The sequence below is a fragment of the Plectropomus leopardus genome, chromosome 3 (genome assembly GCF_008729295.1).
Source record: "Plectropomus leopardus isolate mb chromosome 3, YSFRI_Pleo_2.0, whole genome shotgun sequence".
In the NCBI taxonomy this organism is placed as follows: domain Eukaryota; kingdom Metazoa; phylum Chordata; class Actinopteri; order Perciformes; family Serranidae; genus Plectropomus; species Plectropomus leopardus.
The window spans coordinates 35,947,556-35,973,824 of NC_056465.1; the positions used below are offsets into that span (position 1 = coordinate 35,947,556).

A 26,269-nucleotide genomic window follows, 5' to 3' on the forward strand; every position below is an offset into this window, starting at 1 on the left:
ACACATTAAACGGTGATTTGTATGTGTGAAAGCAGAGGCAGCTTTTTTTAATACACTTGACTAAAAATACTGCAAATATTTAAAGAAAAATTAAAATAAAAGTATCCGTAGCATAGCCAGTAAGACAACAGGGATCCCAATGAGATTAGCTCTTAAGTGGATCATGGCTGAGATAACAAGATGTGAGGAAACTGGGGGGGGGGGGGGGGGGGGGCAGCTGAGCGGCAACGTAACCTGGAATAAACCCGCCGTGGAGGAGCGTGTTCGTGTTTTCACCTGAGTCAGTGGAACTCTGAAGATCTGCCGAGTCGGGAACAGACGGAGAACTTTCTGGCACTGAGCCGTCCACGTCTGGACTCATTTCAGCCGAGCGCATGCTCTGGTCTGCTGTGTACACTCGCCTGGCGGGGGGGAAACTAAAGGTTAATTAAAACTGGGCCGGTCACACATATTTGAATTATATCTCATTTTATGCACAGAGACTTCAGAGACACAGAAAGTCGGCCGTAAGCTGAACTGTGCAGGATTTTCTGTTTTTCTTCAGTGAAGCATTTTCTGAAGAGGCTGGAAACCTTATAATGTCACTCAGATTAGATTTATTGTCCCAGAGGGATATTTGTTTCCACAGCCAGTACACAGAAACACACAGAAACACACAGAAACACGCAGAAACATACAGAAACACACAGAAACACACAGAAACACACAGAAAAATACAGAAACACACTGAAACACACTGAAACACAACATTTTCACGTATCGGCTCATTGATCCCGGCTCACAACAGTGTCAACGACTGTTCTGAGCTGCTACAGCAGAAGGAACAAAATCCTGCTGAAAGTTTGCTCCATTTTCAGTCTATGAAATCTGCTTTAATTTTTTTCCAGATTAAGTTTTTTTTTCCAAAAAATACCTTGCTAACACACAAATCTGGCTTTGTCTTGTAGTCTTGGATCACCCAGCACCTCATTAGGGCTGCACCTAAAGATTATCATCTTTATCGACTAATCTCTAGATTTTTTTTCACAATTAAATGATTAATTGCGTCATAATTAATATGTTGAAATTTCCAGGGCAAAAGTGGATTGTTTTGTTTGAGAAACAGTCCGACATCTCACTGAAGTCTCCCACCAGCAGTGAGGGAGTTTTAGAAAAACCTTACCCGACGCTTCACCTGTCTAAAACAGTTACGTTCTGAGGTGAACAATTTTTTTTTTCCAGATAACCATAAATACCAAAAAAATCTATTTTTCCTAGGTACCTGAACTCAGCAATGTTGCAGTTGCTGTGTGTCCATGGTGTAACCAAACTAGGACGACTCTTTTCTTCTAAATTATAAACTGCTAATGAGATGCAGACGCAAATCAGAGCATCAAAGACTCTGAGAGCTCACACTGCAGAGCCCGAACCGCTGCACTAAAAAACTTACACATGATTAGAAACATTTAGAAATATTCTGGGATTTGTATCTCAGCTCAGACATGAAAACGTGACATGCAATGTTTTTTTAAAAACTTAAGAAAATTTGCCTGAAGAGGGCAATGAGAAACTTAAAAAACTACCCAAATTTTCAAGAAATCAATTTTTAAAAAGTACAATTACCTGAAAACACAAAAAAACAAAAGTCCAAAACAAAGGAGGAAATAACCTGAAATAGGTGTATAAAATAATTATAATTATGTAGCAACTTTAATTATATAATTTCAATGAAAAATTATGATGATTATGAGTTAATTCTGAACATTTTTACTTATTGTTTTAATGTAAAATTTTATATATAATTTTATTTTATAATATATTTTCAAGTATATTTTTGTAATATGATTTTATTTTTACATATGATGAATTTTAGATTTTTATGTTTTTTTATATAATTTTCTACATTTCTTGCTAAGTTGCTCATTGCCTTTTTCCTTATATTTCCTAAAGAAATCAACCCGTTTGTCCCGAGTTTTAAATACTTGTGAAAAGAAGCTCAACACAGCACAGGAGAAGTGGTGTTAATCAAGGGTTAAACAGTAGAGGTGTATGCATTGCTTCCTGTAACATGCAAATAGCAGCAAATCCTGCAGATCGTGGACGGCGTGGTTGGCGCCCTCTGTCAGAGAGTCTGTGAAACTGAAGCACTATGATGGCTGAACATCCCTGACTGAAAAGCAGATGCAGAGTTATGGCTTCAGAACAGCGATGAAAGCTTTCTTCTCGGGAAAAACAGAAACTGTCTAAAATCCCAAACACAAGAAAAAGAAACCACAAATATAAGCTGAAATCAGCAAAGCAGCAATCACACGAACCCACTGCCTACCTGAGGAAATCTCTCAACCCGGGCAGGTCATAGCCGCACAGGTGAATGACGGCGGGATCTTTGAGCGTCTGTCCCTGAAGGACATGAGGAGCTCTGGCCAACAGGACGGCTCTATGTGCTTGAAGCGAGCCTGAGCCGGCATGTAGAGAAACATCCGCCTCCAGCTCCTCCTGCAGCAACCTGAGAACAGAAAAACACAAAACTTTATCAGTGGCAGTTACCCCCAGTATAAATGTAACTATTTAGTTTCCACGGTGTATTTTAGACTTTTTGTAGGAGCTCAGAGAGAAATTCTTTGATTAAAGTAAAACCTCTATCCCTTGTGTATTTGAGTTTGTTTGTGTATGCATCGTGTAATAAGCTACTGGTGCCCAAATTTTCCTCTGAATTAATAAACACAAAAATTACATACATGCCATCAGTAAAAAAAAAAAAAAAACATAAAACAAACTAAGGCTGGAGCCAAGTTGGCAAAATGCTCATATTAAATGCAAACATTGAAAATAGACAATATAATATAAATGAAGACCCTCTAAAATCTGAGGTTCAAAGATGAATCTGGTGGCCTATTTTTCCACCAGCACAGACCTGAGGCGGTCCGTTTCTTCTTCCCCTTCATTATCTCTCGTCCCGCCTCAGTGACTGATCTGGGTGACCCAGAAATCCGTCCTCTGAAGGCCAGTCGGGCAGCGTGAGTTCACGTGCTGGTGCTACGTCCATTAATGCAAAACTCTGATGAAAAGTGTCCAAACTGAAGAACCGAGTGTGCAGCAAAGACCCCGAACACTCGGTTTGAAAATGTGTTTCGGGTGATCAGAACACAAGTACAAAACCAAGACACATCGCCGTTCACACCTGTGTTTATCACGCGTCTCCCAGGAGTCCTGCAGACCACTTTGGGTTAACAGTAAAAGTTAGCAGAGTGCCGAAGACGACGACCTGAGAAGTTAGCAGTCACTTCTCTGCGTTTAATAACCAACAGTGACAACAACTTTTTAACAATTTAAAAACAGGGACAACAAACAGCAAAACTTGCCCCCAAAATAAATACATTTTGATATTTGTTGTATTAGTGATGGTTGAATATTAGCTGCTGTTACAGTCAGAACCAGAATCAGACAACGCTGCACATGTGTTTACTGGTTTGGGCACACACCAGTAAACTAAACTGTTACAGTCATACTGTGAGGTGCAAAACACATATAAACCCATTCAAATAATCCCACAGCCCATCAAAGCAGAAAAACATGACTTGTATTATTTCTGGGTGTCATTCTGAGCTTTTGACTCTTTTTGTCATTTTAACTATTTTCCACTGATGACGTCATTTTTATCATATTTGGCACACGGAGAAAGTACATGCTGTTTTCCACGAGGTGACCTGTCACAGTCAATGCTGAGTAAAAAAACTTCTTAGCATGTAGTATACTGAAAATAATTTATTATTTTTTGTTGGTTTTTTTTTCATCTAAAAACACAGTGGCATCATGAAAACAACCCAGCTTTTAAAGGGTTAAAATTCTGAGAAATAAATAAATATTTAGGATTAGGAATGATGTTGTTTAAAAACAAAATAATTAAATGAAAACAGAAAGTAATATTAATGTATAATATTTTTTAAAGATTTGTTTTGAAAAACGCATTTTGTGCACAGAGCGATTCGAGTGTAATATTAAAGCGGGCTCTAAAGGGTTAACAGCTTACATCCAAAGTTTTCAACCACATCTCACAGTCTTTCTCTGCAGAGATTTACATAATAGAAAGAGTATTAAAAGTAATAAAAAGAAGGAAAGGTTATGTAAAAAGGTCATTTGCATGAAAACTGAGGAAACTCGATCCTCTGAGACAGACTGAGGGTAAACGGGGTAATTTAAGACTGAAAATTGGTGGACTAACCAGAGACAGATTTTCTATTTTTCTCTTTATAACAGTTCAGAGTTTCTGACTGGATGATGGCAGACGCTTCACATGCCTCTAAAGAAGCTGCACACACAGCAAGACAGAATCAATAAATCTGACGTCTTCATGTGACAGCTCTGCGTTGCTTTGACCTCAGAGTGAAAACTTGAAGACCCAGGTCTTTGTTTCGAAATCTGTCAGTGATCAATATTTAACCCCGTGCAAACTGTCACATGTCTTACCTGTTAAGGTCTGCAGATAAGGCAGAGGATAAACATCTCTTCAGCTGCTCTTTGTATCTGCGCTCTTTGGCCTGCAGCTCTCTCGCAGCCTCTGTGGTGATCATGGTTCATTTGTTTCTGTGAGACACAGACGAGACAGAAACTTCAGCCTCGAAATAAAAACAGGAGGAGATAAAACCCGGTGGCCTGCTGCGGGATTATTCTGAGGAATGTAAATAAATAAACACTTTTTTTCAGCACTTCTTAATGCTGAAAGGTGACAGAGTTTTTGCTGTTAGTCTGATAATTACTGAAAGGCATTCCTATAATATCGCTTTAAAGAATATTTTATTATTATACTGCACCTTACTCCTGACATTGCACAAAAGTCTTGCACTGCTCTGTTAAATCCAATCATTGTTTTTATATTTTTCTTTTGTGTCGTATTTTAGCTTTTTTATTTTTTATTTTGAGTGTTTTATTGTGATTTTATGTGTAAAGCACTCTGTAACAGTGGTTTTAACATGTGCTATAAAGATAAACTTTATTGTTATTATTATAATTGGAGGAAATTGATTTGTTATACATATTTTCATTTAATTTCCTTGTAATTTTTGTTTCACTACTTTTTTAGCACATTTTTGGGCCACATCTTGTTAAATTGCTTGTTGCCTTCTCCACGTGTTTTTGAAAGAAATAAAACCAACGTGCTCAGATTTCAAAGGGTTAAATGTCTCATGAAGACAGTGTTATTTGTGCAGCATTTCTCCTAAAAATGATGTGAGCTCCTCCTGACTCCCCTGAGGGAGCTGCCATGATGGTCTCTGCTGTCAGGAGTGTAACACCACCTTTAACCACAGAGACACACTCACCTTTACCTGCATCACAACCCAGAGAGGCGCTGCTCACCAGGATGACGGAACAATTCAAACAAATTCACATATATGAGAGAAACAAATATTTAACCTTAACGTTAATATTAAAACAGCTTCAATAATAAAAGACACCGGCTTCACTTTAGCTTCCAGTAAAAACACCCCTGATAACATTACCAACAAAAACGGTTTATATCTATTTTAAAATTAAAACTTAATGTATCCTGAAATAAAACACACTCTGCTACACTCTCTCACATATACTTTAGCGTATATATGAATCATTATTTGCTCTTTTGCGAACAAAATCTGAGCTGAAAGCTAAATACTCTCATTCTCCTCTCGAGGCTAGCATGCTAGCGCTAGCTAACCGGGGCGACCGTTAGTAGTTATTTATCTTTTTAAAACCTCAACCGGATCAGACCGGAACACATTAATTTCAGCCGGTAACCGTCTGTTAGTGTGAGGTTCGGTAACCGACATAATTACAGTATCTCCGTTAACAGCTGACCCACTGACCGATGTTGTTGACATCACCGCTGCACGCTGCCCGCCGCCCACTACGACACGGTTAGTAAAACCCTGAAACCAAGGAGCGGACGAGACGTCACAGCCCGGAAGCTTATGCACATGCGCAGTGCACACGAGGAGAGAGCCGTGCCTTCTGATGATGCTTTCAGGTGCTGCGTCTATCCTCGAAATTCTGGAGAAACTCTCAATCAGACGCTTTTGGTTTAATCTGGTGAGTGAACTTCAGTTTCAGGCTTATTCGTAAATTTTAGAATGATAATTAAAAGCTAACGACAACAAAAGTAATATTGATCAAGTGATCAACATTAAATTAGTTTAATACTTAATTATTAAGAATTTTAAAAAAATATTGAAAACTACCGACCTTAAAATTGTCTACACCTGTATATTTCCCACTGCCACTGAACGCAGCAAAAACACTCGCCCCCGCGTGGCGTTGATGTCATTGTCCTCGCCTGCATCCTCACCCCCAAACCTCTGATGTCAGTGCAAATGTAAATGTGTGATCAGCATTACAGAAAAACACAAACACAAAGGCTGTCAAATCCTGCTGAGCAGTGAGATCCACTGCAGAGCGATTTGGTTCATTATTAGCACAACTCTTCAAATAAGGCAAACTTTATAGGGTTAAACTGGAACTACTGGGTTTGTTAATGGTTAATAAATATTTGATTAAAGCCTTATAACTTATAATCAATAAGCTATTGATAAGAAGAACATTGTAAAGTGATTTATATTGTTTTTCTGGTTGAAGAAAAATACAATCATGCATCATCAATGATGATACAATCATGATCTCCCTTTAAATAGCTCTACAGTGTGTGTGTGTGTGTGTGTGTGTGTGTGTGTGTGTGTGTGTGTGTGTGTGTGTGTGTGTGTGCTGGCACAGCACTAAAACCTGTTTATGTAAGACCGATGAATACACACCTCAGTTTTAATTCCACATCAACATTTCTGCTGGCATGTAACCGTGTCTGGGGACGGTATAAATACGACTCTTGCAGAATATGAAAATGTTTGTTCTTCAGAGGGAGACCCAAAATAACCAACGTCGACTGCTGTGTCATTCAGCTCGGCGCTATATTTAACAGCTCACTATTTCTGGTGTTTTTCATCCCTCCTGTGTAAAAGCTCGGAGTGATTGTTCAGAGACAGCAGCAAACACACGGGGGCATTAGGCACAGCTTCAGACACACCGCCGGTATTATTTATTACTGGTGTTATTATCACTCTTATAAAAAGCAGTGTAGTCCAACAGATTGACACTCAGTTTATTTATAAAATCAAACGGTGTAGACTTGGCTCAGTGAATCTCAAAATGCAGTGTGTAGGAATAGATACAAAATCGTACAATAGTCAACCATCACTATACAGGAAGATCCAAATAACCACATTCTCTAATGTTTGAGCAAGTATCTCTGAGGAAAAAATACACAAAAAAGAAAAACTCCTTCAGACAACACTACCTGATAAAGGGAGCGGGAGAGTTCCCAAAAGGACCGTGCCCAAAGAAGAGTGGAGCGACCCCCGGTGAAACATACAAGCAGACGACGCCACATCCCGGTCTCTCAGGACAGCTGCACACCGCGACAACTCCAGAGTTAAAAAGGCACCACACAATACAAGTCACCGGGAGATTTTTTTGTTTTTTGCCACACATTTTGTAACGCTGTAACTGACAAACTTTAAGGCGGATGTCATGTGCAAAAAACATCTTGAATATGTGTACTGCTCAGTGTCCTCTCCAGTGAAGTGTGCTTTGACTCTTTTTCTTTACCGCTTTAACAAGTAACTGAAATGTGAAAGGTTTAAAGAATGATTGCATTATCACTATGTTGCTTGGTATCACAGGCATATTCCAGGCTTCCAGGTGTGGCAAGCGAGAGGGGACGGGGGGGGGGGCGGAGGGGGCCCCGCTGTGGGCTTTAGTTCCTGTAGCTTTTGCGTCCCTCTCCCTCCTTGAGGAAGGTCCATATGAGGGTGTTGACAATGTCGGGCTGGTCCTGCTGCAGCCAGTGACTGGCTCCAGAGATGATGTTGAGGCGGAAATGATTCCGGATGTAGAGGCGGCAGGCCTCGGCCATTTCCTGCTCCAGGAAGGCGTCCCGCTCCCCCCACAGCAGCAGCACCGGAGACCTGACGTGGTTGTGGCTCAGAGGGAGGGAGCTGAGGGGACCAAGGAAAAAACAGCTGAGTGCAAAAATGTTGTTGTACGACACATTTTAAAACAAATACGTACAGCAGTGATACTCAACTTACAGCTCGAGGGCCACGATAGTGTGCAGGGTGGCCCCCAAACACTTTCTAACTCACAGTGAAAATAAAGTCATTCACACTGGGAACTGTTTTTTGTACTTTTAGTAACATAAGGTGCCAGAGTGCATAAAACAGCATCAAAATAGAGACTTTTCATTAAAAAAATTGTGCCGGGAGGTGGTGCTCACCCACTGCCCCCAACAGGAGGTCCGAGCCAGCCCCTGTGAATATCATAAAAATGTTCCCTAAAATCCTGGGAAGAGACATGTTCTTAAGTCCTAGAACTGTGCTAAAACCTAATATATGAGGAAGTCTGTAAATCTGATTTATCATCCTGTGTCCCCTTTTCGGGGATTTTTCCGCTGCTGCAGATAATTTTGTCACACTTGTATATTACAATGATAAATTATGTGAGTAGCTATATTAAAAACACGAGGATGATACCGCGGCTCACAACACTGGCACACACACCGGCACGTCTCGGCACACACACACACATCTGCTGCGACTGCTAGCGGCACCTAGCTGCGGCATCTGGGGGTGCCACACGAGGTGCCACAGTTAGGTGCCGCTGCCGCAAATTGAGCCAGCCCCTGCTGCAGAAAAAGTCCAAGTAAACTTGGAAGAAGTGAAAGTCGCTCCGGCGGATGGACGCGGATATTAAAGTCGCTCTTCTCTCGGCGGGACATTCACACCATGACACTGTTATTTTGGGGAAACCGGCGGCGGACGAAGCTGACGTGATATTAAACCAAAGTGCGGGTAAAGCGTCGCTGCGTGTCGCGCACAGTTTTCGGCAGTTTACTATCTATCTCTGCCGTTTTACTCGGGGCTTCATGTGGAGGCGGGGCCTGCAGGGAGGAGGCTGAGCCCGGACAGAGACGGGCCGCTGCAGAGCTGCTCAAAGCGGGGAGCACGGGCTCCTCGGGGGTCCCTGCGAGGAGGCCAGGAGGTCCTGCTTACTTAACATTTACATCTTAGTCCAAAGTTAAATATGCATGACTGTGTGACAGGGATTTGCAGACACTGGGGGCTTAGGTCAAACCTCTAAAACCTCTCTCGTTTTTCTTCGTCTTTTTTCCCTTAAGCCCTTAAGAAACAATACTTGCAGACTTTATTTACATTGATTGAACACTTGTTTCCCTTTCAAATATTGTGACCTCATACCTAAAGTCACCTTAACCGCAGCTCCAACAACAGAGGGCAGCACTCAGCAAAACAGTATGAAAAGTGAGCATAAATTTGATGCAGGGTGGGATGACTTGCAACAAAGGTCCCAAGGCCAGAATTGAACTGTGGCAAATTTTAAAGTATAAAGACACCTGCACCTGGAACTATATATAAATATATGTATGTGTGTGTGTGTGTGTGTGTGTGTATGTGTGTATATATATATATATATATATATATATATATGTACACTTTGTGCAGGTACTTATTTCTGTATGTATTCTGTCTATATATATATTAAACATTTCATTCTAGTATGTAAATATTCAAAAATAAAAGTGTATTATATGCTGAGTATGTAGAAAAGAAAATGTAAAAATATATATGGAAAGAAATATAGTAATATACTATAAGCACTCGTATTGTGAGTATTTATAAATCTGGATAATGTCCTGACTGTGTAAAGTGTGTAAAAAATAAAAATAAAAATGTGCCTTTTGCTACAATGTAATGTATAAAAGTATTATGTAAGTATGCGATAAGAACATATACAATATATACTATATTTGTTGCACGCTAAATCTTAAATATATCCTTACTTATGCTAAAGTAACGTTTAACGTTGCTTCCAACATGATGTTTTCTATAACCTGCAAAATACGAACACAATACGTCTATATCGCTGAATAAATATGGTAACTTTCCTGATTGATAGCTTTTATGATTTCATTGAAAGACAGATTTCCGCTTCTGCGTCTCCACGTGAACTCACCGCTCCGCCCAGATCCTAATTTTCTGTTCCTGTCGGTGCGCACACACACACACACATACACACACACAAAACCGTGCTGCAGCAGTCACACAGCCTCTGTCTGCATGTGCATGTGCTCTGTCTGACATAATTGTCAGAAAGATTGGTGTCTTTGCGTCAGTCAGTCGGTTTTCTCAATAATCGATCATCCTGCAGGATCCTTCCGTCACACAGAGTTCACAGCTTCAAAAATGTTAACCCGGCGCTTTAAATCCTCAGACAGACACAGGTCTGCAGGACAAACAGTTGGTTGTACTTTTGCATGAGAGAAAACGTCTCGAGCGCCCTTTTCTACGGAAAGTGTAGCGCGTGAAGTTTGTGTTCGACCAATCAGTTCAGGAGCCTCGTGCACACGGGTATAAATCAGAGGCGGTTGCCGTAGAGACGACTGCCACTGAGGAGTCAGGAGCCCGAGATATCGGAAGGTAATGCTAGCACGGTAATTCTCACTAAATGCCATGTTTTGTTAATGTTAACGGTTGCTGTGGTAGCTGGTGTATTTCTGCCAGTGAGTGAAACGTTTGTGAAAACTGCCATAAGTTGGCAGGGAGCCCACGAGGCTAACGGAACCGCATTTGAACGGCTAACGCTAGCTAGACGTTAGCAGTTAGCTAACAGCTAAGCTATGTTAGCTGTGCTAGTTAAATCCTTAAAGCCATTCTGGATGAAAATGCCCCCGATAGGCCGCGTGTTTCGGTACATAAAACATGTTTTTACAAATCATTTATTTTAAAAACCTAGTTTTTTTGCAGTACTGATCGCCAGTTAGCATGCTAAAGTGGCTTAGCATTTTTCAAACCTTTTTAGCATTCTACGTTTCTAATAACAGCCAGCTAATGTAACCGCGTAGGTCACCGTTACGTCATTCAAATAACAATCGGATTATATTTATTATGCAGTATTTATTTTATAGAGAAACACCTAGTGTCATCGCCCCCTCGGTTCTCTTCTTAATGTGCTCTCAGCTAAGTTGCTAAACTCACCGGTGGGCGTGGTGGTGGCTCACGTGTTGGTCACATCGCTGTCAACAGAGCAGCATGCAGCTTACACTGTGATCACACATGTACTCACGAACAAGCTCATTTTGACATCACCTGAAATTGACTGTAAAATTTTCGTTAAAGCCGTATTAAAACAGTAAAAACTAAGCATAATTACTTAACCCTTAAGGACTGTTTTGCGCATTTTATGCACTTTTCATTCTTTATTTTTTGTATAATTGTGTCTGTGTTCATGTATATGTCATACGTTTTGGCAAGATTGTGTATTTTTTTATCATTGATTTGCGGCTCAGGTCCTACAGTAGTCACACTGTAGACTATATTGTTACATTCATGCTGTTAAGTGCAAAAAACTGCACCATTGAGAAACCATCCAAATGGCAGTTTTTGATCCCACAACCATCAAAGCAAAAACAACATGCATTGTATTATTTCCGGGTGTCATTCTGCGGTTTTACATTTTGCCATTTTTAATATTTTCCAGCTGCTTTTTTTTGCCATATTTGACATATAGAACTTTACAGCAACACAGTCACTTACTGCAAATCAAAATAAAATATAACAAAATAATCTACTTTGCATGAATATTGAGTAATTGAAAATTATTCTTTTTTTCTAAATCTAAAAATGGAGTGGCATCAGGACAAAAACTTGGCATTCAAGTGGTTTGAAACTGATAAATATTTAATATGTATGATAAAACAAAATAAACTCAGTCAAAATAGAAAAGCCCATTAATTTATAGTATTTTTAATAGCCTGATTTTGAAAAGTGCATTTTGTGTGCTGAGTGATATGACAGAGAATTTTTGACACTGCACAAAAAATGTGATAATACTAAAAAATCCACTTTTCATGTAGTATATTGGAAGCGTACATATTTTTTAAATCTGTAAGCATCATGACAAACTGTAAAAAATCCCAAAAAACAAAAATGAAAGTAGAAAATAGTATTAGTGAATAATATTTAAAGCTTGATTTTTGAAAAGTGCATTTTGTGCGCTGAGTGATAAGAGTGTGTGTGATATTAAAGTGGGCCATAAGGGTTTATCTAAGTATATTTTATTCTTGTTTATGCTGTTTTTTTTTACAGGACAAGCTGCCAATAAATCATAAATGTCACTGTACCTTACAACCTACCACTTAAACTTGTGGCTTTACCTGGTAACTTTACTCTGATACAGTCAATATTTTCAATTCTACTCTTAATCTAGTTGCATATACCTTATTTAGCTTTTATTTCTACATAAATATGTACTTATTGTCTTTGTGCTGCTGCAACATCTGGATTCCCCCACTAGGGATCAGTAAAGGCTCATCATATTTTAAATTCAACCATTCTTGCAAAACCTTATGCATCTCATTGAAAGATATATGTATACTGATATCACAAATTAAACATGTTTGAAGCAAGTAATTGTTTTTCGTATGGGTTTGTAGTTGTGGCTTTGATAACAAAATGCAGAATTTTATACTTTGGACCAAACAGCAGAACCATACTATTTTGAAATTTTCATAAATAAATGTTTACTGTGGAACGGTTGTGTACTGGTTTGCTTGGATGTTTCTTTGTTTTTTCCTCATAAGGCTTTTTCATATCTAATTTTGCCTCCGAATTGTTATTTTACATTGTCTAGTTGACTACAACATATATTTTGTGATATTTTGTGGCAACCTTCATGATGACCTCAATCCATCCGGCTTTTTTTTTCCTTTTTAAATTTTGATTTTATTTAATATCTCATGTATTCATTTTTTTTAGGCTGACTAAATTGCGATCGCATATTATTGTAATCTCAGTGTATCCATGCGATTGAAACAGTATATTGATTTTTGGACTGGTAGTTGAGTTAAACACTGTTCAAGTTGCTGTAAAATATTATCTGATCGGGATCTACTCCTTGAGAGCTGTGTTTCAGACGGACAGCGAACCACCCTTTGCACCCCATGCTTTTACAATATGATGGATAATGAAAGTAATCATTTGTTGCAGAGCTTAGAAAGTGAAACAGAAACATTTAAAGATGTGACACTGTCCGTTGTTGTCAAATACCTGATTTGTCATGTAGTCTATGCTCTTCACCATTGTCATTTCTGTCAACCAATTAATTTAATTTTCAGCTGTATTATGTCCAAAAACATGACTATGGTTTGTCAGAATAATGCTTTCTGTATGAAAGTAAAGCATTTGACCCCCAATCTTTCAATTGAATGACAAACATATCAGTAGGTCATTGTGGCAGCGAGGCATAAAGGGACTGTGAAGAGCTCATTTAGTTTTAGTGACTTTGGTCATATGCTACTTGAAATTCACTCATTGCATCTACGTGCACCCAACAAAAGCACAAAAAACAAAAATATGGTGCGCTCACCTTCACTGAATTTATTAATGTATGAGACTATTGTCTTTATTTATCCTTTTTAAATAAAAATGAAATGGAAATAAGCAAAACAGAACTTGCAATGTAAGTTTATTTGGGTTGGGTTTTAAATAAAAATGACTGGTCTGTTTAACAAGAAAATATTTTCAACTTGCAGGTTGGGAAAGATCATTTAAAACCAGTAAGAATGGCACTTCAGTCTTCAATACGGTTTTGTTTCATAGCTCCACTTTTTTAACCTGACTGGCTACTTGGATCCTTTACTTTTTTTCTATTTAGTTTAGATATTATTTGTAAGGGTTTATTTTTTAGAGGGCAGGATTACATATTAATAATAAAACTTTATTCTCAAATGTTACATATGCTCTGATGACACTGCTCAGCAAATAAAAATATGTGTAAAACATCCTTCAGACATTTATTAACACTCCAGCTTGGTGGAGCATGGCCTATCCTTTACAGCTACAGTTACAGTTACAGCTGTAGTGCGTGTTGGAAACATGGGTCTGAGCTAAAATTATAAATGGAACAACTTGTGATATTTGCTGTTGGTGACAGTGTTACCATGTTCAGCAGGAAAGATGTTCCTAAATATCCACTATATTCCTGTGTGAGTGTTGTTATCCATTTGACTGGCCTTTAAAATAAACTTTTACTATTGTTCTGTTGTATTGTTGCTATTGCTTGTTCTTCATAGAGAGTAATTTGTGCACAGACATAATTATGGCACATCCGGTCTCCAAAATAGTCGCCAATAATTGTTGAGATATAATAAACTAGAGAATTATTGATAGTGCTATCTTAATGTACGGTTTGTACTTGTTGGTTATTTTAAATCACCTCATATAGTCAGTAATTTCCTAAAACAGCCGCTCACTGTGGTTTTTAGCAGACTTAACTGAAAAAGCAGCAAATAGTGCATTTGTTTGGCAACTGATACACACTGCGAAGCTGCAGAGACAATGCTTGTTATAGCAATGGTTAATTGCTGATTTTGGCCTTTGTAGGGATGGTAACAATTACCAGAAATGAATCGAACACGTAACATTTAATCGATTTAATCAGTAGGCTATGTGTTGCTATCACAGTGTATGCAATATGTTGCTGTGAACTTTGAGGAAAAAATGCATTTGGTGTTGTTTAAAAGTAACATGGGATTAGTAGTGTAATGCAAAGTTGCATTGTGGAAGGATGTAGGCACCAGCTTTAAGGATTTCAGATGTAAGACATGAAAGCGAAAGAGAAACTTCTTTGACTGAATTATTTTTCTGTCTGTTTTCACAATGTGATCCACAACTTACATCTTTACTGAAGCACTGGAAACTGCTCTTCGATCCTTATTTAGGAAAACGTGTGATGAACACTACTACAGACTGTTTCCCCCTTCTTGCCCTTTGGACAACACGATGTCTGATGTGAAAGTCTGTTCCACTGTGAGTGGAAATCCCTCTCCGCCGGAGGTCACAAATCCCAAGCGCGCTGGACGTGTCACCAATCAGCTTCAGTACCTGGAGAAGGTGGTGGTCAAAGCTCTGTGGAGGCATAACTTCTCATGGCCCTTTCGCCAGCCAGTTGATGCAGTGGCTCTGCGTCTCCCAGTAAGTAATACAATTCTTGCAGAATCACAGCCCATCAAACTTGTGTTATCTGGGAAAATGATATTTTGGTGTATTCATGCCAGTGTATTTGTTTTGTTTCAGGATTATTATACAATTATTACAAAGCCTATGGATCTGAGCACCATCAAGAAGCGCCTCCAGAACAAATACTACTGGCAAGCACTTGAATGTATACAAGACTTCAACACCATGTTTACCAACTGCTACGTCTACAATCGAGTAAGAGAATACTGTTTTGTGTTCAAACACTTTGACATGTACACAACTGCAAAGGGGATTTCAAACTGCCCACATACAGATAATAGACATGAGGAAAATTAGATGTGAGTTTGTTTTATAATGCAAAAGTGGGTCTGAACTGACATATTTACTAAAACCTAAAGCTCTTTCAATTGTACTGTAACGTGAACTAGGTAGTTGACACTCACTCACCCCATATTACATTTTACACGATTAGAGATCCTAAGATTATTTTGAATTACTTCTGTAGTCCGTATGGCATTGGCATAGCAGTACTCACTACATTAAATGCTTTTATTTTGTTATAATGTTTACATTTTGTCTGCAGCCTGGAGATGACATTGTATTTATGGCACAGACCTTGGAGAAGCTTTTTTTGCAGAAAGTGTCCCAAATGCCAAAAGAAGAGTGGGAAGTTACGACAATCACTGCAAAGGACCCAGTGAAAGGAAGAAACACAACTGCAGGTATCTTGCACAACAACAATCCTCTAAAATGTGGTCCAGTATTACTTTTATTTATTTATTTTGGAATTAGCATTTAAGGTCGTTGGTCTGGACCGTATAACTGGATGTTAACGTTCATATTCACTTCACCTCGTGCCATACAGGTGCAATAAAGCAGAGATCCCTCGTGTCAGAAGTTGTTCTCCAGCAGACTGTGACAGTCATTCCACCTGATGTGCCTCAATTCATCCCGCCCATCCAGCTCTCTGCACAAATTGATGCAGTAACAGTAAGTTGTTTTTATTGCTTTGCAAGCAACTTGCACACCGCACATACTGACATACTAGAGCGCACGCCCCACATTTAGTCTGTATGTCTTTATCACAGTGGCCCCAGGTTTGAGTCCAACTAGTGGCCCTTTGCTGCGTGTCGTCCCGCACTCTCTCATCCCCCCTCCCTGTCATCTATCTAGCTGTCCTATCAAATAAAGGCCATAAAGCCCCAAAAATAGTATTAAAAAGATTGTGAAAAAGGGGTGAAAACCTGCAGAAATGAGGTTGTTTGGCTTGTTATTTCAGTAAGAAAGGAAACCAAAATGTGTTTAAAAAAGTCTAATTTAATTTGTTTTGTCATATTACATTTTTTTGAAAAAGTAAAACACTTGAGTCGGGAACACCAGTAGATGCTCATTCTGTGTTTTGCATGATAGAGGGACATCAAACGCTGCCTTGATGTGCACAATAAATCCTCTTTTGTGTTAGACAGAACTTTTCCTCAGTGTGAAATTAGCTGGAGTGGCACAAATTTTAATTATTCATGGCACTCTGGCCAAATACTAATGTGCAATCATATTTCAGGTCCCACAGCCTTGTTTGTGCCTTGAACCAACGTTATAAATGTCAAAAAATGTACATTCTTTTCCCACTGCTTTAACTTCTTGACTTGACCAACACGATTTATTGTTTAGTGCTACATTTTTTAAATATTCAGATTAAAAAAGGTTTAAAGAGGAAAGCAAACACCACGACCCCCACCTCCTCCCACATCACCAGCCATGAGGCGTCCCTCGCAGAGGATCTGTCAGCACCTTGCACCATATTCCCAAGGAAAAGGCCCATCAAACCTCCAAAAAAAGACTTGCCTGCTATTGAGAGCAAGAAGATCAAACTGTCCGAACAGCTCAGGTACTGTAACGATATCCTGAGGGAGATGCTCTCAAAGAGACACTACCCATATGCATGGCCCTTTTATACCCCCGTTGACGCGGTTGCTTTGGGCTTGCACGACTACCATGACATCATCAAGCAGCCTATGGACCTGGGCACCATCAAGGTAAGGTGAGCATGATTTTGAGCAGTGTATAACATTACTTTTAATTGAAGTCATCTCAGTTTTTCATTTATTTTCTCAGACAAAAATGGATCAACGAGAATATGCCAATGCAAAGGAATTTGCTGCTGATGTCCGACTGATGTTCTCCAACTGCTACAAATACAATCCACCTTCACATGAGGTCGTCTACATGGCAAGAAAACTGCAGGTATAGATTTTATTTTATTTCATTTTTTCTGTCAAATCGACATGGAAATACTAAAAGCTATCAATTGGAGGGTGTGGGGTTTTTTTTTTGTGTGTTGTGCGTTCTCGTCAGCTTGCATTGAGTTATCCTGACACTTTTTTGTAAGCTAGCAAACCTAAGAAGTTGTTTATTTATAACCCTGAAATTAAACCTCATGCCTAACTGTAACTTCAGAGATGATTTAAAAACAAAAATTAAATCATTGATTTATGAAGGTGTCAGACGGTGTTAATGCGATATTGAATGGGATTCAACTCACCTCTAGCATGCTCATGCCGTCTCCTTGACTTGATCCATATTTTATTTTATCTTTTTCATCAATTATTTGTGAAAAACAAAGTAGCTAATTCTTCTTGCCAGTTAACCTCCATGTTTGTCTACTTTAAAGTTACGTTCGATAATGAAAGATTCATGGTTTTGAGAGTTGGCACTCTGATTGTTCGTGAATGGTTTCTGTTAGTGTATGGTGTGCTGTTTTGGGCATTAGAAAGCATTAGTATCTGTGGTCTGATGTCTTTTGCTTCTATAAAAAACAAATAAATTGCATCTGTATTAACAGGAGGTTTTTGAGGCCCGATATCTGAAAGTTCCCCAAGAAGCTGAGGGTCTTTCCATCCCTCATCAGCGAGCTGACACGGGAAAAGGAGACCGAGTTGGGAGCGTGTCAACTTCAGAAAGTTCAGAAAGCGAGAGCTCCTCAGAGGCAGAGAGTCCATCAGAGGAGGTGGCCATGCAGCTGGCCAATCTGGAGGAGCGGGTCGGTATAGACATACCAGTAACCGAGTCACTAACTTATTCGCTTCAGTGCATTTTGCCTAATTGGCTCATTAATGGGTGGCTTTTCAGCTGAAAGCTGTCAGTGATCAGCTGAAGAGACTCGCCCAAGAGCCCCTGCTGAAACCAAAGAAGAAAGACAAGTTGAAAAAGGAAAAAAGAGCCAAAGAAAAGGATATCGCTAGACTAAAGCACAAGTCCTCTAAATACAAATCTATTGTAGGAAAAATGGCCAACCGAAAGAGCTCTGCTGTGTAAGTGAGCCCCACTTGATCTATTAATATGGTTTATATTTTAGATTCGGGGAAAGTAATGTTAAACTGATTATTAACATGTGCGCTGAGGCTGACATGAGATGTTTTGTATGTATGTGTAGGCATGGAAGCAGACAAAATATTCCTGGAGTGCCTTTAAAACGTGAAGCTGAGGACTCAACAGCACCAGTGAGTTACCAGGAGAAAAGGCAGTTAAAAATGGACATTGACAAGCTGCCTGGTGACAAACTGGGCAAGTTGGTTAACATCATACACACCAGGGAGGCCTGTCTGCGCAATTCCACTCTCGAGGACATTGAGGTCGACTTTGAAATGCTGAAGCCTTCCACACTGAGAGCCCTGCAGAGGTTTGTTGCAGCGTGTCTGAGGAAATGCGACAAGAACACTGGATGTAAGTACAGCTGGGGAAAAAACTAAACATATGAATTATTTAAATTAATAAAATTTGCAATTAGAATGAAAGGCTAAATATCTCTTCTGTCATGTAGACAAAAAGATGGCAAAGCCCGCAAAAGCATTGCAGACTGGGAAACCAAAGGATGCCGGGACACCTCAGGTTAAAGAGAAGCCCTTGATTAAGAAAAAAAAGCCACCGGGTAAGATCTGAATTTGATTAGTGACGTATTTGTCACAGTTGTGCTTCCACGTGTGAGGCATTGAGTGTAAAAATGATACTTTACCTTTATTTGTTAACAGCTAAACCAGTGGCGGCTCCCGATCTCTGCTGCCCTTCACGTCTCAGTGACAGCAGCACCAGCAGCAGCTTGTCATCCAGCTCTGACAGCAGCAGCAGCAGCAGCAGTCATTCAACCACTTGTGATAGCAGCGACTGTGACTCAGGTTAGCTGCACTCCCCTTCTCCTTTATTTAAAAAAAGACCTAAGCCATGGATGTCGTTCACCTGGGTGCCTTACCTTTTAAACCCCCCTCTCTCTAGTGTGCAACTAAATATTAAACAGTTTTATATTTTTGCACATTCATGAGGTGTTTTATGTTTTTATTTCCCACACACTTTTTAGGGATGCACAATATTGGATTTTTTGCCGATATCTGATATGCAGATATATAAAAAATCCTTTAGTGGATACTGTTATCGATATGTCCACTTTTTTCCTCACCTAATTTTAGTGATCATAAGGGCTTTTCTCTAGTGGAATTAACTTCATATAATGCATACTCTTATTGTGAGAAGGTGGAGACATAAAACACTGTTTTTTACTCTAATATTCATTTGTTGTGCAAAATAAGAAAAATACTTTTACACGTTCATTTTGTCAAATTGAAAAAGACACATCGGTTTGTCATAGCAGAAATCAGCATGTTGGCCGATTCCAATATTTCACTAAAGAGCCAATATCTGCCAACACCAATGACATGCCGTTATTATTTTGCATCTGTAACACTTTTAATAATCTGTCTATGAAAAGACGTGCACATTTCTGGTCCCCCTGTACTGGCTGAGTTTGGGTTGCTTCTGCTGGATTCTCCACGTTTGAATCAGGCTTTTAGTTTCATGCTCAGCAGCCTTTTTAAAACAGCCAATAGGAACGCTCTCCTGCTCTGAAATGACCTGTGATTGGCCAAAGTCTCCTGTCAGCCTGGATTCTCTAAAGCCTGAAAACAGAGCCAAAAGAAGGTGCAGAAGTCATTTGTTCTCTTAACACACTTGAATTACAATATGCTCAAAGGTTATCGTGTGATTTTTGCAGAATGATGCAAATATACAATTGCCTACCCCAGCTTTAATTTAATTACTAATTAATTACTTGATTACTTATTAATTTCTAATTACTTGAAACAGGTTATAATCTGGTGAGTTTGGGATGTGGGCATGTGTGTGGCAGGTGAGTGATGGTTCACATTAAGATGTAATTTATTTATTTATTTTATTTTTTATTTTATTTTGTATTTATTTTTTAAAAAGGGAGTTGCGAAGTCAACATTTTCTAAGAAAAAAAAATTATACAAAAGTTGAGGTGTAAATCTTAATCAAGACTTAGGCTGTCCTGTGTTTCAATATTTATGGGCTTTGGATTTTGGAAATTGTTGATTTTTATTAACTGATATAAAAAGTTAATCATGACATTATTTTGAGGTCATTATGTTCACGGACGTTGCAATATACAAGATTTGATTGCCGCGTTACATTCACGTATCCTAAATAACTAAAGAGAAACATTGTGAAATGGTTTATTTTTGATCTAAACAGTTTTGGGTTGGATTGTTAATGTGCATGTCTTTCAGTGCCAAAAACAAAGAAGCCAAAAAGTAAAGACTCTTGCCAAAAGGTTACGAAAAAGGTAAATACATTCAGTATTTGCTTTTACTGAAATCAAGAGATTCATTGTAGTTACAGTCAAAAGTAAGAATGTACTTTTCTCTCAAGCCAAAGGTGACTTGTGCTGTAAGTGGCAAACAGATCTCGGAGACAAAAGCCTCGGTCAAGATCTGTCAGCCTTCAGTCGCTGTGCAGTCCTCAGTGGCAGAACCCAAAGTCCACCCGACAGACCGGACGTTCTCACCTCCAGGTACTGCTTACATTTGTCTCTAAACTAAGACAGAATTGAGATTAATCCTCATCACTTTTCTTGTGCTGCATCCTGATGCTTCTCACAAGTGTTTAAACCTTTGAATTCCATAAAAATATGATGAAAAAAGGCAGTTAAATATAGAGAATTACTTTTAAAGAAGCTAAGGTAAAATATCCAGAGAGCAATGTTTCTAATCATCATAACTATATACGCTGTTTTTTGTTGTTTTTTTAAACTATCTAAGTTGCTTATTGCCTTCCTCTTGTATTTTTGAAAATAAATCATGGCAAAATGCAAAGGGTTAATCAATCTGCACAAAAATTTGCCCCTTTTGGGTCAATACAGGGGGACTTGACGATCGCTCGTAAAAATCGTGATTATCATGAATAAAATGGAGGGCGGGGTAAGCATTGGGCACAGAAAAACTGGGTGCTTTTAACTTGGTATCAGTTCAAATACACTTTTTTCTCTTTGTGAAGTAAAAACCTTTCAGACTATTTGCATTCACCCTCATGTTTGTTTTTGTGGCTCTGCATTATCCTCTCATTTCTGTCCCAGCCTTTAGTGCCAGAGCAGCATTAACACCTCTCAAAAACCCTGCACTCCCAGATCAGCTTCGTCAGCTGCTTTAACAAATATCTCATTGAGATTCCCTCTTCCTCCTTCAGTGGTGCAACTTCACATCAAATGAACCTCCCTCTTCCAAACGCCTGCTCAGCCCAGGCAGCCGGCTCCTCTTTAATTGTCCCATATGTTCAGCGTCCTTCAGAAACAGAAGTTCAGGAAGTGAAAACTGGCTGACTTACACTCAGTTATAATGGGGCTGAACAGGAAGGGGCCGGCCAATTACAGCGTCCGTTTACTGCTATCTTATGCTGCTTCTTCCTGTCCTCACTTGATTTTCCTGCACACCAGCTCTCGCTGTATGTTTGTATGAATGCACAGTAGCTGTGTGCCTCTCACGTGGTTATAATTTGTCGAAGATGAATGTCTGTGCTTTACTGTTTGACAGATTTGTCTGCGCTTTTATCCCCCATGGCTTCCCCAGGAGTGATGCTGGACTGGGCGGCCACCAGATTTGAGGTACTTTAGTTGCAACACTTGACAAACACTGTTTGGCTTTTTTTCTTTTCTTGTGACACACTGGGCCAAATTTTTGTTTATACTCACCGCTCAGTAGAAAATAGGCTTTATGCGCAGGTGTGTGTTGTCCTTTTATAGTGTGTCATTACAAAGTTACAGCGCCAGCTACTGGTCGAGCATGCATACTACAGCGTTTTCAGGTTTTATTTGCGGGTCCATGTACACGAGGATCGTTCTCACAATGTTATCATGTGACCACAGATTTATTTTTTTTAATGCAAAGGAAAGACTTTCCCATTTTTAGTGGGGCTGTTTTCATCTAAACGTGGCCTTAGTTGACTTGTATCTCAGTATGCACTCAGTAACTTTAGTTAGTTGTTTCTAAAATTATAAGTAATAGTATTGTGATGTGTGTGATTGTCAACACATTGGCGCAGTAGTTTAAAAATAATTTTAAAATTCCTGGCAATATTTGTTTTCTTTTTTTAGATCCCTCATCACAAGAAAAGTTTCAGAGCATCTATCAGAGCTACTTAGGAAACGACACAAAAACTACAGTTGTAATAGCAGTCCTCTCTGTACCATGTTATCCTCATTTTTGATATCAGGGATATTTTTATGTGTAGTACATGACACGCATAGTGCTGCTTTTCTATCTTTTTGGACTTAAATATTTGAAAATGTTTTAAGCCTTAAAGATTTTAAATATTAAATGTATGTCTCACTCTTCAGCAGGGCCCGGTGCTGTCCCCTCTGAAGGACAGCCCACTGCAGTCCAAAGATGAGACCCGGTCCAGTAAGTCAGGAGGAGCCTTACTTTGGCATCAGCATTTATTTTTCAGTAATTAATACTTTAGCAGAACACTTACTTTTATGGTGATTATGCCAGATTTCAGAGACCCTGAGGATTTTCCTCACAGTCAGCCAACTATTGTGCTTCACACCAACACAGCAAGTAAATCTGCTGACGAGGAAAAAAATCCCAAAAAGGTAAGCATTGTTTAACTGTGTTAACTCTTAAAAACACATGCTAACATCTTTTTTTTCCCCAAACTAATGAAGAATGACTGTAGACATCAGGAGTCAGACAGTCGGAGACATTAATAGCATTAATTATGGCAGATGGACATGCTTGTTAAGACATTAGCTGATTTTGATGTTTTTCTGCACTTTTGTGGCCAAAAATCAATGAATGCAGCTTTAAACGTGACCCTAGTTGGTGCCACCAGCTCCCAACACGCCGGACATTGATTGTAAATCAAAGTGATTTGTCTTGTGTAGGATGTTGTTCTAAAAAATGCTGAGTCTTGGGCGAAGTTGGTGAAGCAGTCAGTCACTGCAGCTGCAATCAAGTCCTCGAAGGAGAGCTTCCAGCAGTTCCGTAAGGCCGCCATAGAAAAGGAAGAACGGGAAAAAAAAGCACTGAAGAAGAAACAGATGGAGGACAACAAGGAGAAGGAGGCTACAGAAAAGAGCAGGTATCCAGTGAATGCATCAGATTTACCTCTATTTTTTATTGATTTGTTTGGTGCGTCCATTATTTTATTTCTGTATTATGTTTCTATTTTGAGGTATTTCATGTCATTCTTTAGTTTCTCATTAGTGTTCCTCTTGAATATCCAAATTTTGATGGAAATACATATGTTTTAGTGACAAAATGTTCTTGTCCCACGTCACCTGACAATAGGGTTCTGCATAATGACTGAATGAATTACTTAATATATTTCTTTCTTTTTTTTAACTTTTTTTTTAACAAGTGTTTGGTACATTGAGCAAATAGAAAACCTTCTCTTTTTTTTTTAAACAAAAATATCAAAACTTTTGCCCTAACCATAAACCTTATACAATCCAACCTCAGCCCTTCCCACAGACCTCTTTCATGGGTAACAGGTGGCCAGTGAAATAACGAAGCAGTAGTAGAATACATACAGTAAAAATTGGAAAATAATAGAGAATTAAATCAAATATAATAATCTCAGACAGAACATTAGTAAAGGTAGTATCTAAAGATAAGAAGAGCCGAAATAAAGAGGAAAGACTGATATGGACGCCACGTTGGTTTGCATCGAAAAGTCACACAAAAAAAACTAACTGATTGAGGCAGCGGTAGACCAGCAGCTCTGTCTCGAAGTCAAATCACTGTTTTGTCAAAGTAGTCGAGTTGCTCTAAAGAGGACATAACTGCTTCAGTAACCTTCTCCGAGCAAGGTGCATGCTGACCGCCGTCTACTGAAGTAAAACACTGACTTTAGACAAGAACCTCGAACAACCCCCCTTAAAAAACATCTGACTCAAAGGTCAGGCAGTGGTGGATGATTTAAAGAGGTCGTCTTCCAGTTAACAAGGACATTCTCCTTGCAGCTTACCGGACTCATATAAAGCGGAGACAAACCCACAACCTATTAAAGAGGATCCTGATTCACCAGAGAGCGTTTGCACAGAAGCTGCCCTCGGCGCTCTTCAAGATGCCGAGCAGCAGAAACCGAAGTCTCCCACAGAAACACAACCTCTGACCACACTGTCCCCGGTGGACAGCGAGAGAGAGATGGCCCGCAAGAAGGAGCAAGAACGACGTAGGCGAGAGGCGGTGAGTACCCTCATCCACGTTTTAGTGTTATTTTATTGTTCTGGTATTCTTAGAATGGCGTTTTAACCCTTAGGGCCCGCTTCAATTTCACACACACTCGTATCGCTCTGCGCACAAAATGCGCTTTTCAAAATCAAGCTTTTAAAAATATTATACATTAATATTATTTTCTACATTAATTGAATTAACACCATAAATGCCAGGTTTTTGTCATGATGCCACAGTTTTTAGATAAAAATAGTTATTTTCAGTATACTACATGCAAACATTGATTGTGACAGTGCACCTAGTGGAAAGAGTATGTATTTTCTCCTTATGCCAAATATGGTAAAAATGACATCAAGTAAAAAAAAAACCATAAAAAAAATACAAATTCCAAGTCAAAAGCCCAGAATGACACCCAGAAATAATACAAGTCCTGTTTTTCTGCTCTGATGGCTGTGGGATCAAAAATGTCAGTTTGAATGGGTTTCAATGGAGCATTTTTTGACCTGAACAGTCTGAATGTAACTATTTAGTTTCCATAGTGTATTTTAGACTTATTGTAGGAGCTGAGCTGGATATTCCAAGATTAAACAAAAATACACAATCACACCAAAATGTATGCTATATGCATGAACACAGCCAAAGTTATTATGGTTTGTTTTTTCTTATAGATGTCTGGTATCGACATGACAATGCAGCGGGACATCATGACCACATTTGAGCTTAACCTGGACTAAAAAGAAACTGGGATTTACCTGGAAAAATAGCAAAACTTCTGTCGTCTCAGTTTAATAACTGGAGCTGCTGGTTCTTTTTCGGGCACAAAACTTGACTTCACATCGACCCTATGTATGTTCTTGTCTTTGAACTGGATGGTAAATGTTTGCACTGACGCACTGTTGAATTTGAGATGATTGGGGTGACGCACTGTCGAAACTAGAATCAACATTTGTGCGTCTTTTTCTGTTGTCTTCACATTTTGGATGAATCCTCCCACAGCTGAAAGTTGTGTATAACAAGCTAATGAATGTATCCTTCACTGTAGTTAAAATGCCGCCCTGTCCTGTTAGCTGAAATGTGCAGTGTTGTTCAGTTCTGCTGTTAATTTATCCCATTTGATGAATCCTTACAAACGTTTTTCATTTTATCGTGACCCAAAAATATACTAAATGTAGGCAAAACACTGGTTTATATGTTTATGTCACATGCACGCATGACTTTTCTTTCATTAGAAAACATTTTTGCACACAATTTAAAACTTTGACCAAAGGTTGATAAGTCCTCGTCAAAGTTTCCAAAGTGGAATTGAAGTTCAGTTCCTTATTTGCTCAACTACTTGAAAATGCCACACGTGTTTACAAACATGTGTTTACTGTACACGCACTGCACTTTGTTCATACAGTTCTGGCTGTTCCAAAGCTGCTTTTGGAGATTATCAACACGTTCTGTATGTTCCAGTTTGTATAAGCTGAATAAATAAGAATTTATTTCTTCTCTCTTTTTTATTTTTTACTCAAAATAATAAAAGCTATTTTCACTAAGCGATCCGCATCACTTCGTCAATACAGCCTACATACATATTAAAATTAAAACCAGTGGACAAATAATGCAGGACGCATAATGTCACTATAAAATAATACAAAGGAATGGACCCAGAACAATCAAACCACAAATAAAAGGAAAAAATAGATAAAACATAAA

The 26,269-nt window shown here is 39.0% G+C and overlaps 3 protein-coding genes across 5 annotated transcripts in view; 1 reads left to right on the forward strand and 2 right to left on the reverse strand.

Annotated features, from left to right (window-relative positions):
- The window catches only part of btbd8 (BTB domain containing 8), a 34,431-nt gene extending 29,679 nt beyond the window's left edge, over positions 1–4,752 (reverse strand). The window contains exons 1-3 of the mRNA XM_042483734.1: positions 4,447–4,752; positions 2,306–2,485; positions 277–401 (exon numbers count right to left, since the gene is read on the reverse strand). Coding sequence (XP_042339668.1) covers positions 277–401; positions 2,306–2,485; positions 4,447–4,550 — 409 coding nt within the window. The 5' untranslated portion in view covers positions 4,551–4,752. The remainder of the gene's footprint in view (positions 1–276; positions 402–2,305; positions 2,486–4,446) is intronic.
- Positions 4,753–7,107: 2,355 nt separating this feature from the next.
- LOC121941037 (epoxide hydrolase 4-like) lies at positions 7,108–10,157 on the reverse strand. The gene is made up of 2 exons (XM_042483741.1): positions 10,030–10,157; positions 7,108–7,997 (listed from the first exon to the last, which is right to left on the reverse strand). The coding sequence occupies exons 1-2, from the start codon at positions 10,155–10,157 to the stop codon at positions 7,757–7,759; spliced, it is 369 nt and encodes a 122-aa protein (XP_042339675.1). The 3' UTR covers positions 7,108–7,756.
- A 277-nt stretch (positions 10,158–10,434) lies between these two features.
- On the forward strand, positions 10,435–26,057 carry brdt (bromodomain, testis-specific). 3 transcript variants are annotated; one of them, XM_042483736.1, is made up of 20 exons: positions 10,435–10,493; positions 14,795–15,047; positions 15,150–15,287; positions 15,637–15,775; positions 15,919–16,043; positions 16,745–17,086; positions 17,166–17,294; positions 17,893–18,090; positions 18,180–18,361; positions 18,484–18,773; positions 18,871–18,978; positions 19,079–19,222; positions 20,627–20,682; positions 20,769–20,910; positions 21,926–21,996; positions 22,729–22,792; positions 22,886–22,986; positions 23,278–23,474; positions 24,358–24,583; positions 25,240–26,057. In XM_042483736.1, exons 2-20 carry the CDS (start codon positions 14,856–14,858, stop codon positions 25,303–25,305), a joined length of 2,910 nt encoding a protein of 969 aa, XP_042339670.1. In that variant the 5' UTR covers positions 10,435–10,493; positions 14,795–14,855; the 3' UTR covers positions 25,306–26,057. The 3 variants fall into 3 exon arrangements, with proteins under 3 accessions (XP_042339670.1, XP_042339672.1, XP_042339671.1); XM_042483738.1 differs by having other exon boundaries at positions 21,962–21,996; XM_042483737.1 differs by having other exon boundaries at positions 10,441–10,493; positions 14,764–15,047.
- Positions 26,058–26,269: the final 212 nt, after the last annotated feature.

Excerpts from the sequence above, each read along its gene's own strand:
- LOC121941037 (XM_042483741.1), bottom strand. The coding sequence starts at position 10,157 with ATGTCAGACAGAGCACATGCACATGCAGACAGAGGCTGTGTGACTGCT. Across the intron at positions 7,998-10,029 it reads ATTAGGATCTGGGCGGAGCG|CTCCCTCCCTCTGAGCCACA; the intron begins GTGAGTTCACGT and ends TGGTCCCCTCAG.
- brdt (XM_042483736.1), top strand. The coding sequence starts at position 14,856 with ATGTCTGATGTGAAAGTCTGTTCCACTGTGAGTGGAAATCCCTCTCCG. Across the intron at positions 18,979-19,078 it reads TAAGAAAAAAAAGCCACCGG|CTAAACCAGTGGCGGCTCCC; the intron begins GTAAGATCTGAA and ends ATTTGTTAACAG. Across the intron at positions 20,911-21,925 it reads CCGGACGTTCTCACCTCCAG|ATTTGTCTGCGCTTTTATCC; the intron begins GTACTGCTTACA and ends ACTGTTTGACAG.